Source organism: Crotalus tigris, unplaced genomic scaffold, assembly GCF_016545835.1.
Source record: "Crotalus tigris isolate CLP2741 ecotype Arizona unplaced genomic scaffold, ASM1654583v1 scf7180000018548.2558034, whole genome shotgun sequence".
NCBI classification, from domain to species: Eukaryota; Metazoa; Chordata; class Lepidosauria; order Squamata; family Viperidae; genus Crotalus; species Crotalus tigris.
In genome coordinates this window covers 1236489-1252632 of record NW_024097071.1, presented here as the reverse complement: position 1 = coordinate 1252632, position 16144 = coordinate 1236489, and the positions used below count along the sequence as shown (strand labels likewise).

At 37.2% G+C, this 16144-nt stretch overlaps 1 protein-coding gene across 11 annotated transcripts in view; it reads right to left on the bottom strand.

Moving 5' to 3' along the window:
- ANO4 (anoctamin 4) overlaps nt 1-16144 on the bottom strand; it is a 96707-nt gene that overhangs the window by 34698 nt on the left and 45865 nt on the right. For 8 of the 11 annotated variants that reach the window (XM_039354087.1, XM_039354083.1, XM_039354085.1 and 5 more), the window contains 3 exons: nt 7460-7504; nt 4569-4700; nt 152-258 (listed from right to left, as the gene is read on the bottom strand). In XM_039354087.1, coding sequence (XP_039210021.1) covers nt 152-258; nt 4569-4700; nt 7460-7504 — 284 coding nt within the window. The other 3 variants (XM_039354089.1, XM_039354088.1, XM_039354091.1) reach the window with 3 other exon arrangements.

Below are 16144 nucleotides of genomic sequence, written 5' to 3'. Positions count from 1 at the left end.
GTCACTTTTTTCAGTATTGTTGTAACTTTGAACAGTCACTAAATGAACTGTTGTAAGTCGAGGACTCTCTGTACTGCAGCTTCTCTTAACTCTATTCTGTGTAATAGCAAAGGTTGAAATAAAGTAAGAGTTGCAGAAATCCTACACTTACCGACTTTATTTTTTCCTTCTTCATATTTCACCCTTTGTAAAATATGGTGAACAATTCTACTTCTTGTAGCATTGTTAAAAAATGTGTCCTTATTGTGAATGATAAAGCTGTTTTGAAAATACAAGCAAGGAAATGCAATTATTGTTTCTGACAACTGAAAAGATTTCACTAATATTTCTGACATACCAACAATAAAATATAAAAAATATACAGTAAATAAATGTATCTTCTATAAAAGTCCTAATCAACTGCATTATTTTTAAAAATATTGTAAATAAAAACTGTTGCTTATTAGAGTTTGTAGGATATATAGTCATAAAGAGGTAAATCAGCTTCAGTGATATTCGTTATAAAATGAAAGGATCATACCAATTTATTTGTGGATGAAGCAAACGATGAGTTCCCTTGCCAATTCTATGTTAACCAAATTGGCCACTGAATCTTAAATCAATACCAAACTTGAGTGAAAAAGTATGTGATTCCTTACCAGATATGACAAGTCAACATTAAGATTATGCAATGCTTAGAATACAAAGGCAAAAAGGTGTCCCAAAATATAGGAAAAGCTGCGGTTGCTTTAAGGAATTGTATCCTACACACACCGAAATACCTTTTTGCCTTCAAATCTGAAATGCTCTGATTAGAAACATTTCAGAGTCAAGGAACCCTCACACCAGTTAGTATATAACCAAATGCACCTGCAAGACAGGGAAACAACTGAAATGCCTAGCACAAGATAAATGAAACCTACTCAGAATTATAGGAGGCAAACCGGATAATGTAACGGGGTTACAGAATTTCATTTTATTCACTTTTTTGGACACATTTCTTTTTAATAATATTGAATACTAGAAATACTATATTTTTATTTGTTATATGGTGGAGTAAGAAATCAATAGAAGTGGTTGTTTAGATATCTGAAAGTGCTCTTGATGTGACATAGAGCAGGATAAAGGATGTGCAGCACACTATCAGATAAAGAATAACTTTGCAGCTGGCAATTAAGTCAGCAGATTAAATTTGATTTATCTAGATTGGAAATATTTTAGATTAAAAATCACAGATTTGAATCAAATGTAATGATTTCCTGTAATAAAATTTAGGCAACATATTTTTATCTACTGGAAGACATGCCAAGATAAGTTGAGCCTGCTTTGCTTTGCAGTAATTCTTTCAGAACACTAAGATGTACAGCATTATATCAAATAAAAATAGCCCGTTTTAAAAATATTATCCATGTACTGTGTGGACCAAAAAAATGCTTAACTAAATTTCCATTTTCTTCTCCTATTGTGGTGGTAACGGTCATTGTAGAATTCAACATGACATTTCTAAAGATAAGACTTCAACATTTATTTTCATATTAAAATATCTTTTTTCTTTCAGATAATATTTATTTGCCACAATTAATTCAAGCACTATTTTTTTCTTTTTTTGTTTATCTACACCCTAAATATTGGTAAACTCAGCCCCTGGTAGCTACCTCTCCCTGGTGTTTGCTGACTCTCATACTTCTCATTGGGAGAGGGAGCTGACAAAGAAACTCTACTTGCTAAGTTTTATGGGGGATGCTCTGGGAGATTATGGTCTCAAGGATGCCCAGTTTAGGGTAGTCCAATGGCTTGTGGACATAGATTTGCAATACTTAAGAGCCAGGGTCAACAAAACCTACTCCCCTTTGATCTTTAGCCATTCTAATAATTATGGATTGAGGATGGCCTCTTATTTCTATACTCTAACCATCCCCAAGTATAGAAGAGTCTTTTCCCTAGCCCGTTTCAATGTCTTGTCCTTAGCACTATTCGACGGGCGATTCAAGAGGCTCCCGTTTAGTGAGCGACTATGCCCCTGTGATAGGGCTGAAGTTGAAATTGTGGAGCATGTCTTATTATACTGCCCTATGTATAATACAGCCAGAATTAAATTATTGCCTTTCCTTGGAATTGATCCCTCTGGTTCTAATGTTAGTAATTTGGTTTTAAATTGTCTAGGGGATGGCTCCTCCTATATTACTTCTCAGGTTTCTAAATTTCTTTTAAGAGCTGTAACTATTAGAGGAGAACGTTGTAATTCCCTTTAGCCAAGGCTTCTGGTGTTAATTGTTTGTGATTATATTTTTCTTGTGTTTTCTTTTGTTGCACTTGCATTTTGGTCTGTGACCGTAAAATAAAAATTAATTAATTAATTAATATTGGTAAACTAATAATGATACCATCTCTGGGCAAATGTGAGTTTTTGAGGCTGATAGTGAATGTGATCCTTAATCTCTATAGGCCTAAACTAAAATCCTAACTACTGTACTGTACTGATTCTCCAACTTTTTATTTTTTAGAGGACATAGAAAAGTAATGTGTCTACAAAATGGAATAAGATATATATATCTTGATCAGTTAAGGACCTCTTTATGTCAGAAAGCTATTTGTTTCTTTCATAGTTGTAATGGAAATCCATAAATGCATTTGTTATCGCTGTTAATTTTTTATATAAGATGCTTTGTAAAATACAAATTAGAATTATGAACTATATGCAGTTGATTGTAAGCATTTAAGTAGATCAGCTATCTCAGCTTTTTATTTTGTTATTTTGATCTTTACTTCATAATTGATATATTAATGTTATATGCTGCATAGGATATATTCTATTAATTTTTTTAAAAAATGTTTTATTAATTTTTAAGAATTACAATCTTTAGTGCTTAATAAAAAAACATGTTATCTGGGTTCACATATTTAACATTAATTTCTTCAATGTAAATCTATTCAGTACTGCACAATCCAATATTTTTTTCTTGATCCTCCTTTCTTCCCCATACTTTTTCCATTTTCCCCTCATTACACAGTTACAATTCTTGGTACTATTGATGTATACAAGTTAGATATATACATCTTCATCATATTTTACTAATATTATACAAATAATAATATCAATTCATAAATCAATATCCTGTTTTTCGTGCTCTTGTTAAAGTTTGATGTCCCATCAATATTTGAAGTATCTTTGTCAGTTATGATTTTCTCCATATTAATTACATTTATATCGCTAAAACTTTTACTCATATCAATCCTCCTCTTATTTTAATATTTCCCATATCAAAAAAGAAAAAAATACTATTTTAATTCTAAATCATATTTTTCATTATAAAAATCTAATTATATCTAAGGGCCATCCGTTCTTTTAATCATATTCAAACAAGTATTTAAACATATAATGCTCCATCTAATAAGTCAAATCTTCTATTTTTCAAATCTAACTCTCGCTTTCTTTCTTTGCCAAACAGCTTTCCAAGCTAGGGCAATTAAATCGCACAGGAATTTTCTATTTTTGTGAAAGTTGCTTTGCATGAGGAAGATAATTTAGGTAGAGTATTTTTTGAGGGGGGAATTCCACCCATTTATATTCCTTAAGCAACTCCCACTTTTCTTCTCCCTCCATTTCTCTTTTTATTTTTTCTCCCAAGTTGTAACATTTCCCCTGACAGCTCTATGTTCCATTTTTTAAACATCTTCTTCTTTGTCATCAGGTGTATTTTGCAGTCTTAAGGGGTAAAGGGTCTTTTGCATTTTCATTGTTATGTGTAGGTCTTGCAGTATTTTATTCGTATATGGTAGTTTATATTTCCCTTCTTTTATCTCTTCTATCTCTAGGTCCATTTCCTCTGCTTCATCTTCTGAGTTCTGATTTCTTTGTTTCTATTTTGTAGTCGTTTTCTGGGAACTTTCTACAGTAGTTATAGATTTAATTTGGAGATTTGCTCATTTATATTATCTAAATTATTTTTAGTCTCATTATGGTTCATTTTTATGTCCTCTTTGTATGCAACAATTGTTTGGTGAATTAGTTGTAGCGTAGAGTATATTTCCTTCTGAAAGATGTTTGTTTTTTCTTGAGGCATCATTCCTGGAGTTCCTCTGGTATCACCAGTCTCAGTAAAAGTAGAACAAAGTTTCCTCTAGTTTTCTGGTCTTTATATGTAGCCTTTATAATCCAATAGATTCCAGAGTACAGGTCCAGTCCCAAAAACAATTATTTTATAGTGATCCTTTGTCTCAGGCATCCAAAAATTTTCAGTCAGGCAAGATTATAATCCACAATGTTCAGAATGTCCAACCTCCCTGAATACAGCTCAAAAGTCTCTCCCAGCCAGACATATTCAAAGGTCATAGGGTATTATTTTATATGGAGAAGCTGGATTAACGTGTAATGAAACAAACATAACCAAATATATTGCTAACCTGGTGTTTTTATTTAGCTAGTATGCACCCAGCAAATACTTAGAGGGTACAGGATGTGGAATTTTTTAGTATGTTAAGGAGGATTCAGAATTCAGCATTTGAAAAATTATCAAGCAGTACAAGGCTCCATTTTCACTTAAATATAAATATTTCCCTTTTCACATTTGCCTTTTTATAAAACTCACTGATGAATCCTTTGTTGACTAAATGGAGCTGTGTAGCAGTTATTTTCTTCCAAATCTGGCAGCCTTTCCTTGTCCAGACTCATTGGCTTTCTAGGTAACCATCCTCGAAACCTGCTTAATTCTTTCTCAATTCTGCAAGAGACGAAAGGGAAGGCAAACTTAACAATACCAATATATTTAAATGGAAATAAGCATTTTCTATACATAAACATTTTTATGGATACAGAGGATATTAAATGTAATAATTTTCCAGACATTAATCACAATTAACTCTGCCATGACTAAACAGCCTATACTTATATGTGTATACAATATGTGTGTATGTGTGTGTGTGTGTGTGTGTGTGTGTGTGTATTGAATGAATGAATGAACCTTTATTATCAGAGTATAACATGTATACAGTGAGATTGGCTTGCTTCACAATAGATAAAATAGAGGATTCTTCAGATACATCTCTTATAATCACATCTTTGCTTTGACAAAGATTTTGAGATGGAAAAGCAAAGGAATGAAGTATTTAGATTTCTCTTCCTTTTAAATGTCTTAGTTCAAAAAGCTAGTCAGAGCTTTAAAGATTGTAGCAAATAAGAAAAGATGCTTTGGCAATAATCTCAGGACAAAATAATCTTAGCACAAAATTTCAATATAGACCATTTTTTAACAATTTAATTTTCAAAAGGTTTAACTCTTTGATTAAAAAATTAATCTTATCTGAAAAACTACATAAAATAAAATAAAAACTTCCTAGACTCATTATAAAAGATTCTGGCAGCAGAACTTTACAGAAATGGTTTTGCTGCCATTTTCTACCTACTCATTTGTCACAAAGAGAGCTTTTAAAAAACATTGGTATCTTAGTTTGTTTCAATAGTACTTATTTTGGTCTAGCTAGGTGATTATGAAAAGCTAATCAGGACAATGTCTGGTAAATATTTGGATAAGAAATTGAGAATAATAGGCTAGTCTAGGAAGGAAAAAAAATGTGGAAGAAAACAATTCCCAATCACTACCAAGAAAACTTCCTGGATGTATCAATATAGAAACCAAGTGCTGAGTTTTATTTACTTCAAAGAGACTTTAATGCTTATTTGAGTATGCTGCAAAATGTATTAACTGTCAGAATGTGTCATGTGCACTGGTTTTCCATACCCAATCCCAAAACTCTGAGTTTGTTTTTTAATAAAAGCACAACAGTTATCAGGAGACTAGTCAGTTAATATATAATGTATTATTCAATCAGGTTTGCAAGTGTACAAATAGCATATCTAGGCAACATGACCTACATGGCTTGGGATCAGGTTACCCGAAAGACCATCTTTTTTCAAGAGTATCTACCTATTCAATTTGGTCCAGAAGATCCCACCTGAGTGTTGGCTGACAGGGATCAGAAGATGGGCCTTTTCTTTGGTAGACCTTGCTCAGTCAAATATTCTCCAGCCCTGTTGACCTTCTGTAAGGTTTTAAAAACTTGACTGTGTACCCGGTCTCTGAATGTAAGAGCCTCATTTCTTAACATCAGTGGCATTATGGTCTAGTGCAGTGGTTCTCAACCTTTTTAATGCCGCGACCCCCAACCGGTCGTAAGTCGAGGACTACTCAACTGGTGAAGCACCGTTTGCAGAATGGAACTTTTGGTGGGCTCAGCAGGGCAGAGACAGCCTGGACAATTCCTATTGGCTTTGGAAAGCCAATAGAATTAGACTCTATTCAAGAGAGTCTATTCTATTGGCTTTCAAAAGCCAATAGAATAAAAGGGAGTAGCACAGCTAAGGAAAAGGGGGAAAAAATGGCGGACTGCGTTGTTTGGCGACCCCGTGAAATGGTCGTTCGACCCCAAATGGGATCCCGACCCACAGGTTGAGAACCACTGGTCTAGTGAAAGGTCAAAACAAAACAAAAATCTAGAACATACTTGTGATTGTCTGAATATCTATTCCTAGCTGAAATGTCCTATCTATATTCTTACTTATCATTGTTTTGTAGGATATTTCATATTATTATTTGGAGATACTCTGAAATATATTTACATCCATCATAATTTACTTTACAAACAAATCTGTATCTTGTTTGGGCTGATAATATATTCAGTGACTCTCCAAGGTACAATTCTTTAACACATTATTTGTTTCTTTCAAAATTTTATACTGCTTTTATCTATTATGCTTTTAATCATAAAACTTTGGCTTCTTAGGGGAAGGAACAAAACAACAAATTTAAGATGCATAGCGGGAGGTTTTTTTTTTGCTAAAAGTGAAAAGCAGATACAATCGCTCCATTTTATCTTAGGAACCAAGTGGAAGAAAAAGTTAATAACACCTGAAATCACTCTCTACCTACAAAGATCTGAGCAGCGCAAGCAATTGTATTCCTTGCGATATGCCATCAAAGTGGAAGTTGGATTTTGAAAAAAGCAGGATACAAAAAGTACAGATAGTCCTTGCCTTATGACCATTTACTTAGCAACTGTTCGAAGTTAGGATGGGGTTTCATGAATGTCATATACCATTTCTCTTCAAAGGAATACACCCAGGGGAATTGCCATTTGATTGGTGCAATTACTTTGGATTTGACACCAGAAAGTCACTTTAATGCCTGCAGGAGCATAAATATAACCCCTTCCTATCACTTCATAAAGAATCCATCCCTTACCTGAGATTATACAGCAGCTGGAAAGCCTTCATAGCCTTGTTATAGACCTTTAAGTTAATGAAGTGGTATACAAATATTATCATCATATTTGAGGAATAAGTGATAATGCCTGGAAGAGCTCAATTAAAAAGTATCTTTGTAATTACTGCTTTTATAGAAACCATAAAAGTTTAGATTTTTCTTCTGTGATTTAACTTTTTGATTAAACTGAACTCCCAATAAATAAAACAAAACCCACTAACTTCTTCAGGAACTTGTAGCGCCTATGCAGGTAATAGAATTTTCTCCTGGAAGAACAGCAAAAATGAAGCCAGTCGAGAAGAAAACCCATCGTCAGTTACAGTATGAACTAGCAAGGAAGGAAAGGAGATTGAAGACAGAATCCTGTAAGAGGTGGAAGAAGAAACTAAAAAGAGATTAACAATCAGAATCATTTTAAAAACATTCTTAATCTTTTTCTCACACTTTCTCTGTATGTGCGTATACAAGCATGTATGTTCATTATTTTCTTTTTTCCAATTAAGTCATACACCTTGAAGCATTTTTTGTTCAATGAATCATGGAACCTGAAATGAAATAAAATGCTACGCTTTTATATTGATAATAAAATGCTTTAAATAGGGGGAATATAAAACTGTTATAGTTATACATGCAATACATGATCAGGTGACATTGATGCTAGGGATGCAGTTTTGAAAAGATTACGTTCATGCACAATAGTATGATACTGAGGCATTTAGTATATGTTTTCCATACCAGTTTTTATATTTTCTGTATCTGTGATGTGACTATGAGATTGTATTGGTTAGAATGGCTTGTGCATCCTCCATTATGAATGTGATGTAAGAGATTCATGGGACAATGCTACTAATTCAGATTACATTGGGTGTAATTTTTTGTGTGCTAAAGACAAAGTCACACAACTGAAGTTATGGGCTGAAGTTAACTCAAGCGCAAAAAGCAACATAGTAGGGGCTTATTATACTGCCACCTTGCCCGATGACCATGGCCAGCAACCATGTTGAGGGCAAAAATCAAGGACATTGTTTTATATTCCTTCCCCCTCCCAATGCAACCTCTAGGTATGTCTTCTTGCTCCCCTTTCAAAGCCTTATTGCCTGCATCTTTCAACTCAAACATTGCTGTCTGGTTTGCTCATTGTGCTTTAATTTATTCTAGGCCAACACTTAATTTCGATTAACTGCCTTGCAGAGACAGGATCATCCTATCAAGTGGGTAAACGTTTGTTGCCTTGGATGCATTCTGGAGTTATAGCTGAAAGATGATGAAACTGTGCACTGGTACATTTATTAAAAACAAAAATAAAATCCACTGGAAAAATCACTCAGGAAAAAAACATTTCTGTTATGAACCAGCAACCATCTATATCTCATACAAGTTGTGTCTCTTGCATTATTACTAGTAATAGTTCTGAAACTACTGGAGTTAGAGATCTACAATGTGACAATATATTTTTTTTATTTCAGTGTTGATTATTCTATCTGTACATACGTGTGAGCTTGTGTGCATGTATGCATATGCACACTGTATATATGCAGCCACTTCTCATTAAAAAACTGTCTCATTCATGTGACTGTGATCACAAATATGATGAGGTAATAAATGATATAACAAAATTCATTTTTCAACACCGTGTACATTTGCAACTAAATTTTGTGTATCTAAACAATACATGCTGGAGTCTCTCTCTCCCTCTCTCTGTCACATGTTCACTTAGCATCCATTTTGATTAAGGACATGGTGGTTGGAACAAAATGCAGTCACTAAAAAGGAGTGGAGGTATATATATATTCAGTTTAGCATTCTAAGTATGGAAAATGATTGGCAATTGCTTTTCTGGTACAAACAATTAGGAGTCCTCAGCAGCATAGCAATTGTCCAATTGTAGCCTGCAATCCAGATAAACACCTTGCATGTCAAAGGATCTCAGCTTCTCCAGGATATTCATCAGCTGATCTAGAATAAAGCTGAACAGGCTAGGAACAGTATGGACATGCCCCCAAACAACTGATATCAGAAATTCTTTCTAGGTATATTGGAATTAAAGATATATTTTTATATTGTATATAAAGATATATTTTTATACTGTATGTTTATTGGCAGCTATATCTAGGTTGCATAGCTAGACTGAAAAAGCTGCTTTAGGAACACAATGAAAGAACTTCTCTGTTCCTTGCAGAGGTGATATGGAATTCTGCTCAATTAAGATTTAATTTAAATAAAAATAGAACTGTAAAACTGGTAATGGTCTCCCTATATTAAGAATAGGTTTTAAGCTTTAAAAATATTACCTCATTGCTTTAAGTGAAGTACTATTAAGAAAACTGAGATGAAATTTTTCATAGGGCTTAAGGATTATTGTATTTTCAAATGTTCTGTATGAACATTACATGCTCAACTTAGCTAAGAAACTGAATATGGTTATTAGAAGTAGAAATGTCTTTTCCTCTTTGGATGTCAGAATTTCCATTGGAAAGGAAAAGCTGCATAAATCATTTACGAAATTCACTACAATAATATGAGATGATAGCTACTTCAGTAGATCCTATGCAGGAGAACAATTATGCAGAACAAAAAAAAAATGGAGGACAAGATTGAGCAGAGAGGTCTCATATTTGTTGGGCCAGTTCAATTTCAACACATTGGCTTTTCTAATCTAGTGTTATATCATAAAGATCTTATCATTTGGGGAACTTGGTAGAACTAAGGGAACTTAGTGTCCCATAGGGACCCTATATGCCCATATTCATGAATATATGCACCATCATTCAGCAACTGAATTATCAAGTGTACTGCTAGGTATCCAGAGGAGAAAAAGCAATAGCAAATGGACACCACCTTCATATTTTTTTCATAAATTTTCCAAAGCATATTCTGGATTCTTTTCAGATCATTTCCCTTTTCATTAAAGAATGCTGGAAACAGAATGCTAGCTATAAAGCATTTTGGTCAGCATTAAACTTATAGACATCCACACTTTATTACCCAAACATTTTTAGAATGAATTTAGAATTAAGTTTACAACTTACAATGAAAATTCAGTCAATGCTGAAATTATTACAATTTTATAGAACAGAGTTAAAATTTTAAAAATCATGTCTTTGCAATTAGCTCTGCATATTAATACCTTTTTAGAACCTAATTAGATCAGAAAACTTTACATAGTAAAAATTTAATTTTTATTTATGTAGAGTATCCTTTGTAAAATTTAGATTAATCAAATTTCTTTTAGAACACTCATATAAATCTATAGCTCCTTCATGGATTACTGCCTTGTCGTGGTGAAGGAGCTCGCGTAACTCAATGAAGCTATGAGCTATGCTGTGCAGGACCACCTAAGATGGACAGGTCATAGCAGAGGACAAAATGTGATCCACTGAAGAAGGAAATGGCAACCCACTCCAGTATCTTTGCCATGAAAACCCCATGGACAGTACCAAAAGGCAAAAAGATATGACGCTGGAAGATGAGCCCCTCAGGTTGGAAGGTGTCCAATATGCTACTGGGGAAGAGTAGAGGACTAGTACTACTAGCACCAGAAAGAGTGAAGTGACTGGGCCAAAGCCGAAAGGACGCACAGCTGTGGATGCATCTGGTGGTGAAAGGAAAGTCCGATGCTGTAAAGATTTTTCTCCATAGGAACCTGGAATGTAAGATCCATGAATCAAGGCAAGCTGGATGTGGTCAACAAGAGATGACAAGACTGAACATCGACATCTTAGGAATCAGTGAACTAAAATGGACAGGAATGGGTGAGGACCATCAGGTATACTAGAGGACTAGAGGACCATCAGGTATACTACTGCTGGCAAGAATCCCTCAGAAGAAATGGAGTAGCCTTCATAGTCAGTAAAAGAGTAGAAAAAGCAATACTGGGATACAATCCCCAAAACGACAGAATGATCTCAGTGCGAATCCAAGCAAACCATTCAATATCACAGTAGTCCAAGTCTATGCCCCAACCACTGGTGCTGAAGAGGATGAAATTGACTGATTCTATGAAGCCCTACAGCACCAAAAAATGATGTCCTTATCATCATGGGGGATTGGAATGCTAAGGTAGGAAGCCAAAAGATAACTGGAATAACAGGCAAGTTTGGCTTTGGAGTACAAAATGAAGCAGGGCACAGGCTGATAGAATTTTGTCAAGAGAATATGATGGTCATAGAAACACTCTTTTCCAACAACCTAAGAGACGGCTCTACACATGGACATCACCAGATGGTCAACACAAAAATCAGATTGACTATGTGTTCTGCAGCCAAAGATGGAAAAGCTCTATACTGTCAGTAAAAACAAAACCAGGAGCTGACTGTGGCTCAGATCATGAGCTTCTCGTTGCAAAATTTAGGCTTAAATTGAAGAAAGTAGGGAAAAACACTAGACCACTCAGGTATGAACTAAATCATATCCTTGATGAATATACAGTAGAGGTGATAAATAGATTTAAGGAATTAGATCTAATAGACAAGAGTGCCTGAAGAACTATGGACAGAGGTTTGCAACATTGTACAAGAGGTAGCAACTAAAACCATCCCAAAGAAAAAGAAATGCAAGAATGCAAAATGGCTGTCTGAGGAAGCTTTGCAAATAGCTGAGGAAAGAAGGGAAGCAAAAGGCAAGGAAGAAAGAGAAAGATACACCCAATTGAATGCAGAATTCCAGAGAATAGCTAGAAGAGATAAGAATGCCCACTTAAATGAACAGTGCAAAGAAACAGAAGAAAACAATAGCATAGGGAGAACCAGAGATCTCTTCAAGAAAATTGGAGATATGAAGGGAATGTCTCATGCAAAGATGGGCATAATAAAGGACCAAAATGGCAGGGACCTAACAGAGGCAGAAGGGATTAAGAAGAGGTAACAATATTACACAGAAGAATTATACAAGAAAAAGCTTAGCATCCCTGGTAACCACGATAGGGTGGTCACTGACCTCAAGCCAGACATCCTAGAATGTGAAGTGAAATGGGCCTTAGGAAAGCTGAGCAACAACAAAGCTAGTGGAGGTGACAGTATTCCAGCTGAGCTATTCAAAATCTTAAAAGACGATGCAGTAAAAGTGCTACACTCAATTTCCAGCAAATTTGGAAAACTCAACAGTGGCCACAGGATTGCAAAAGGTCAGTTTACATTCCAATTCCAAAGAAAGGAAATGCCAGAGAATGTTCAAACTATTGCACCATTGCACTCATTTCACATGCAAGTAAAGTTATGCTTAAAATCCTACAAGCTAGACTCCAGCAGTATGTGGATAGAGAACTTCCAGAAGAACAGGCAGGATTTCGAAGAGGCAGAGGAACTAGAGATCAAATTGCCAACATACGCTGGATCATGGAGAAAGCTAGGGAGTTCCAGAAAAACATCTACTTCTTCTTCATTGACTATGCTAAAGCCTTTGATTGTGTGGATCACAACAAATTGTGGCAAGTTCTTAAAGAGATGGGAATACCAGACCAGCTTATTCGTCACTTGAGAAACCCATATGCGGGTCAAGAAGCAACACTGAGAATTGGACACAGAACTACTGATTGGTTGAAAATTGGGAAAGGAGACCGGCAAGGCTGTATTCTGTTGCCCTGCCTATTTAACTTATATGCAGAGCACATCATGAGAAAGGCAGGGCTAGATAAATCAAAAATTGGAATTAAGATTGCCGGAAGAAATATCAACAACCTAAGATATGCAGATGATACCACTCTAATGGCAAAAAGTGAAGAGGAACTAGAGCCTCTTGATGCAGGTGAAGAAGGAGTGCAAAAGTTGGCTTGAAACTCAGCATTAAGAAAACCAAGATCATGGCATCCGGCTCTCTCAATTCCTGGCAAATAGATGGGGAAGAAATGGAGATAGTGACAGATTTTATCTTCCTGGGCTCCAAGATCACCACAGATGGGGACTGCAGCCAAGAAATTAAAAGACGCTTGCTCCTGGGGAGGAAAGCTATGGCAAATCTAGACAGCATACTAAAAAGCAGAGACATCACCCTCCCAACAAAAGTACGTGTAGTCAAGGCCATGGTTTTCCCAGTTGCAATGTATGCTGTGAAAGTTGGACCATAAGAAAGGCTGAGCACAAAAGAATTGAGGCCTTTGAACTATGGTGTTGGAGAAGACTCCTGCGAGTCCCCTGGACTGCAAAGCGATCAAACCGGTCAGTCCTAGAGATCAACCCCTGACTGCTCTTTAGAAGGCCAGATCCTGAAGTTGAAACTCAAGTACTTTGACCACCTAATGAGAAGGACTCACTGGAGAAGGGCCTAATGCTGGGAAAGATTGAGGGCAATAGAAGAATGGGACGACAGAGAATGAGGTGGTTAGATGGAGTCACTGAAGCAGTAGGCGTGAGCTTAAATGACTCCAGAAGATGGTAGAGGACAGGAAGGCCTGGAGGAATGTTGTTCATGGAGTCGCGATGGGTCGGACTTCGCAACTAACAAAAGCAAATAAATCTATAGAGGTGACAGATGAACTAAGTTATATATTATGTTACTATTAGCCGCTTTATGTTAATGTAACATATGCCAAATGTATCTTGAAATACTACATTTTTAACAATATGATGTAGGAATCGATTTTAGTCAATTACAATTCTTGTAATATATTCAATTTTAGAAAAAATATAGAGTTAAATATACAAAAATTGTCATAATGATATATTGAGTTAATTGACTATTATTATCACAGCACATTTTAACAATTCTTTTCCAAAATAACAATAAATATTTAATTTTTTCCATCTGAATTCTTGAATGTTTAGGTGAACTTTGTTTCTAATAATGCAACATACATCATAGCTGATCACAGCCACTAAATATGCCAGATGGCACTTGGATGTTTGTTTCCTTTCATTGATTGCAAAGAAGTCCCCTTAAAAAAAAGCAGGATGTGATTTGGGCTCTACCCAAAGGACAGAATGCTCTATGACAGTGGTTCTTAACCTTTTTGAATGAATCACCCCCTTAACCCAATGAGGAAGTTGTCATCGCCCCCTTCCCCCAACATAACCTCTCAATCACAACATAGGAAATAATTCTTCAATTTATGCAAACGCTTTTTTGTTTTCTTTAAAATTGTCATCAGGACATATGAAGCAAATAATTTATTTCCAGTCTTTTTCCCATATCTCAACTGTGTGAAAAATTTTGGTGCCACCTGTCACTTTATTCCCAAACTTCGTGATACATGTATTTCATTATTATCTTATTTATTCAAGACATTTAAATGTAATGACCACTGAAAACAAAATTCAATTGCAAGAAAGTGAAATTCCCAAAAAGAAAAACAGTAACATTTAATGATTGAATTACAAGTGAAATTTAAGATGCAAAAAGAAATATAAAAAGGGCATAAGAACAAACCGCAATGCAGGAACTAAGAATTTCAAGACGAAAACTCTGAAACTAAATTAAGATTCGAGGAAAATATATATAGTTACGCACATTGTAAAAAGGATTAAAAAGACACAAAGAAAATATAATATCGAACTGGAGTGCATGCTAAAAAAGTACAATACAAAGAGACATACAAAACAGCATGCAATGTTTTGAAAGAAACGCTCCCCCCTCCATCATTGCCCATTCTGGCCAATGGTGCGCCGCTGTATGGGTAGCAACCCAAAACACTCAAAGAGCCACTTGGACCCATTTCCCACTGAAAACAAAACACTGGGAGCCGCAAAACCTTTTTGACATCTAAAATGAAGATAACATTGCATATATCCTTTTTTATCTTTATTATATATATATATATATATCTTCAGTGTTATCTTCATTTTAGATGTCAAAAGGGTCTCTCTCTCTCTCTCTCTCTCTCCCTCTCTCTCTCCCCTCTTTCTGCCTTGGTTTGCCAGTCCTCTTCCCATACTCAGTTTGTGTGTGTGTGTGTGTGTGTGTGTGTGTGTGAGAGAGAGAGAGAGAGAGAGAGAGAGAGAGAGGGAGAGGGGGGAAAGAGAGGCACTTGCGCTTCCTCTCTCTCTCTTTCCTCTCTCCTCTCTCTCTCTTTTTCTCTTTCCCCTCTCCCTCTCTCTTTCCTCTCCCTCCCCCCCTTCTTTCTCCAGGTGAGGAGAAGAGAACCAAAGGCAGAGGGTGCCGAAGTGGTGGGGAGGGGGCCAGGAGGCAGCAGAAGACCCCCTGTTGCCGCTGGAGGCACCCAGCTCCGCTACCTGCTGGGCCTGCGGGGACACCCCGGCTCACGGTCACATTGGCAGGCCATCCCACGTGCCGCTGACGTCCCCGGGCTCAAGTCAGGGCCACGGGGCATCTATGGAATGCCCCGCCCGTCGGCTGCATCGCCAAGCCTCCCCTCGTGCCGCTGGCGTCCCTGGGCTTAAGTCGCGGGGCATCCATGGAACACCCCCCCATCAGCTGCATCGCCAAACCTTCTCCCACACCGCTGCCGTCCTCGGTCGCAACTTGGTCGCAACCGTCAGGACCACTGCCTGCCTCCCTTGCTGCCGGTAGGTCCGTTGTGCTGGAGGAGATGGGGCTGCTCTGCGCGGTGCTCCGCAACCCACCAGCGTCGCCCAGGGAGTGATGCTCCTGCCGGCCACCGCCCCAGCCGGGACTGCCGCCTGGGGGGTAGCAGGAGGAAGAAGGGGAGGAGGGCAAGGAAGCCAGTGCCAGGCCCCAGGAGGAGGCGCTCCCGTGGGTCTGGCCGGGGCTCTTCTGCTGCTGCTTGGAAAATGCCTCCCCCTCCCTTTCTCCCCCCCCATCTTCTGCTCCCTCACATTCTTCGCCGACAAAGCAGCTGGGACTCCGGCACACCTTCCCAGCCAGCTGGGCCAATGGTCCCGCAGCTGGGGATAGCAGGGGCTGCTCTCCCTTGGGGCCACGGCTTGCAGGAAGGCTGACCCCGTCAGCTGAGGCTCTGGCAGGCTACTCCCAGTGGGGATCCCAGGGCTTCCCCG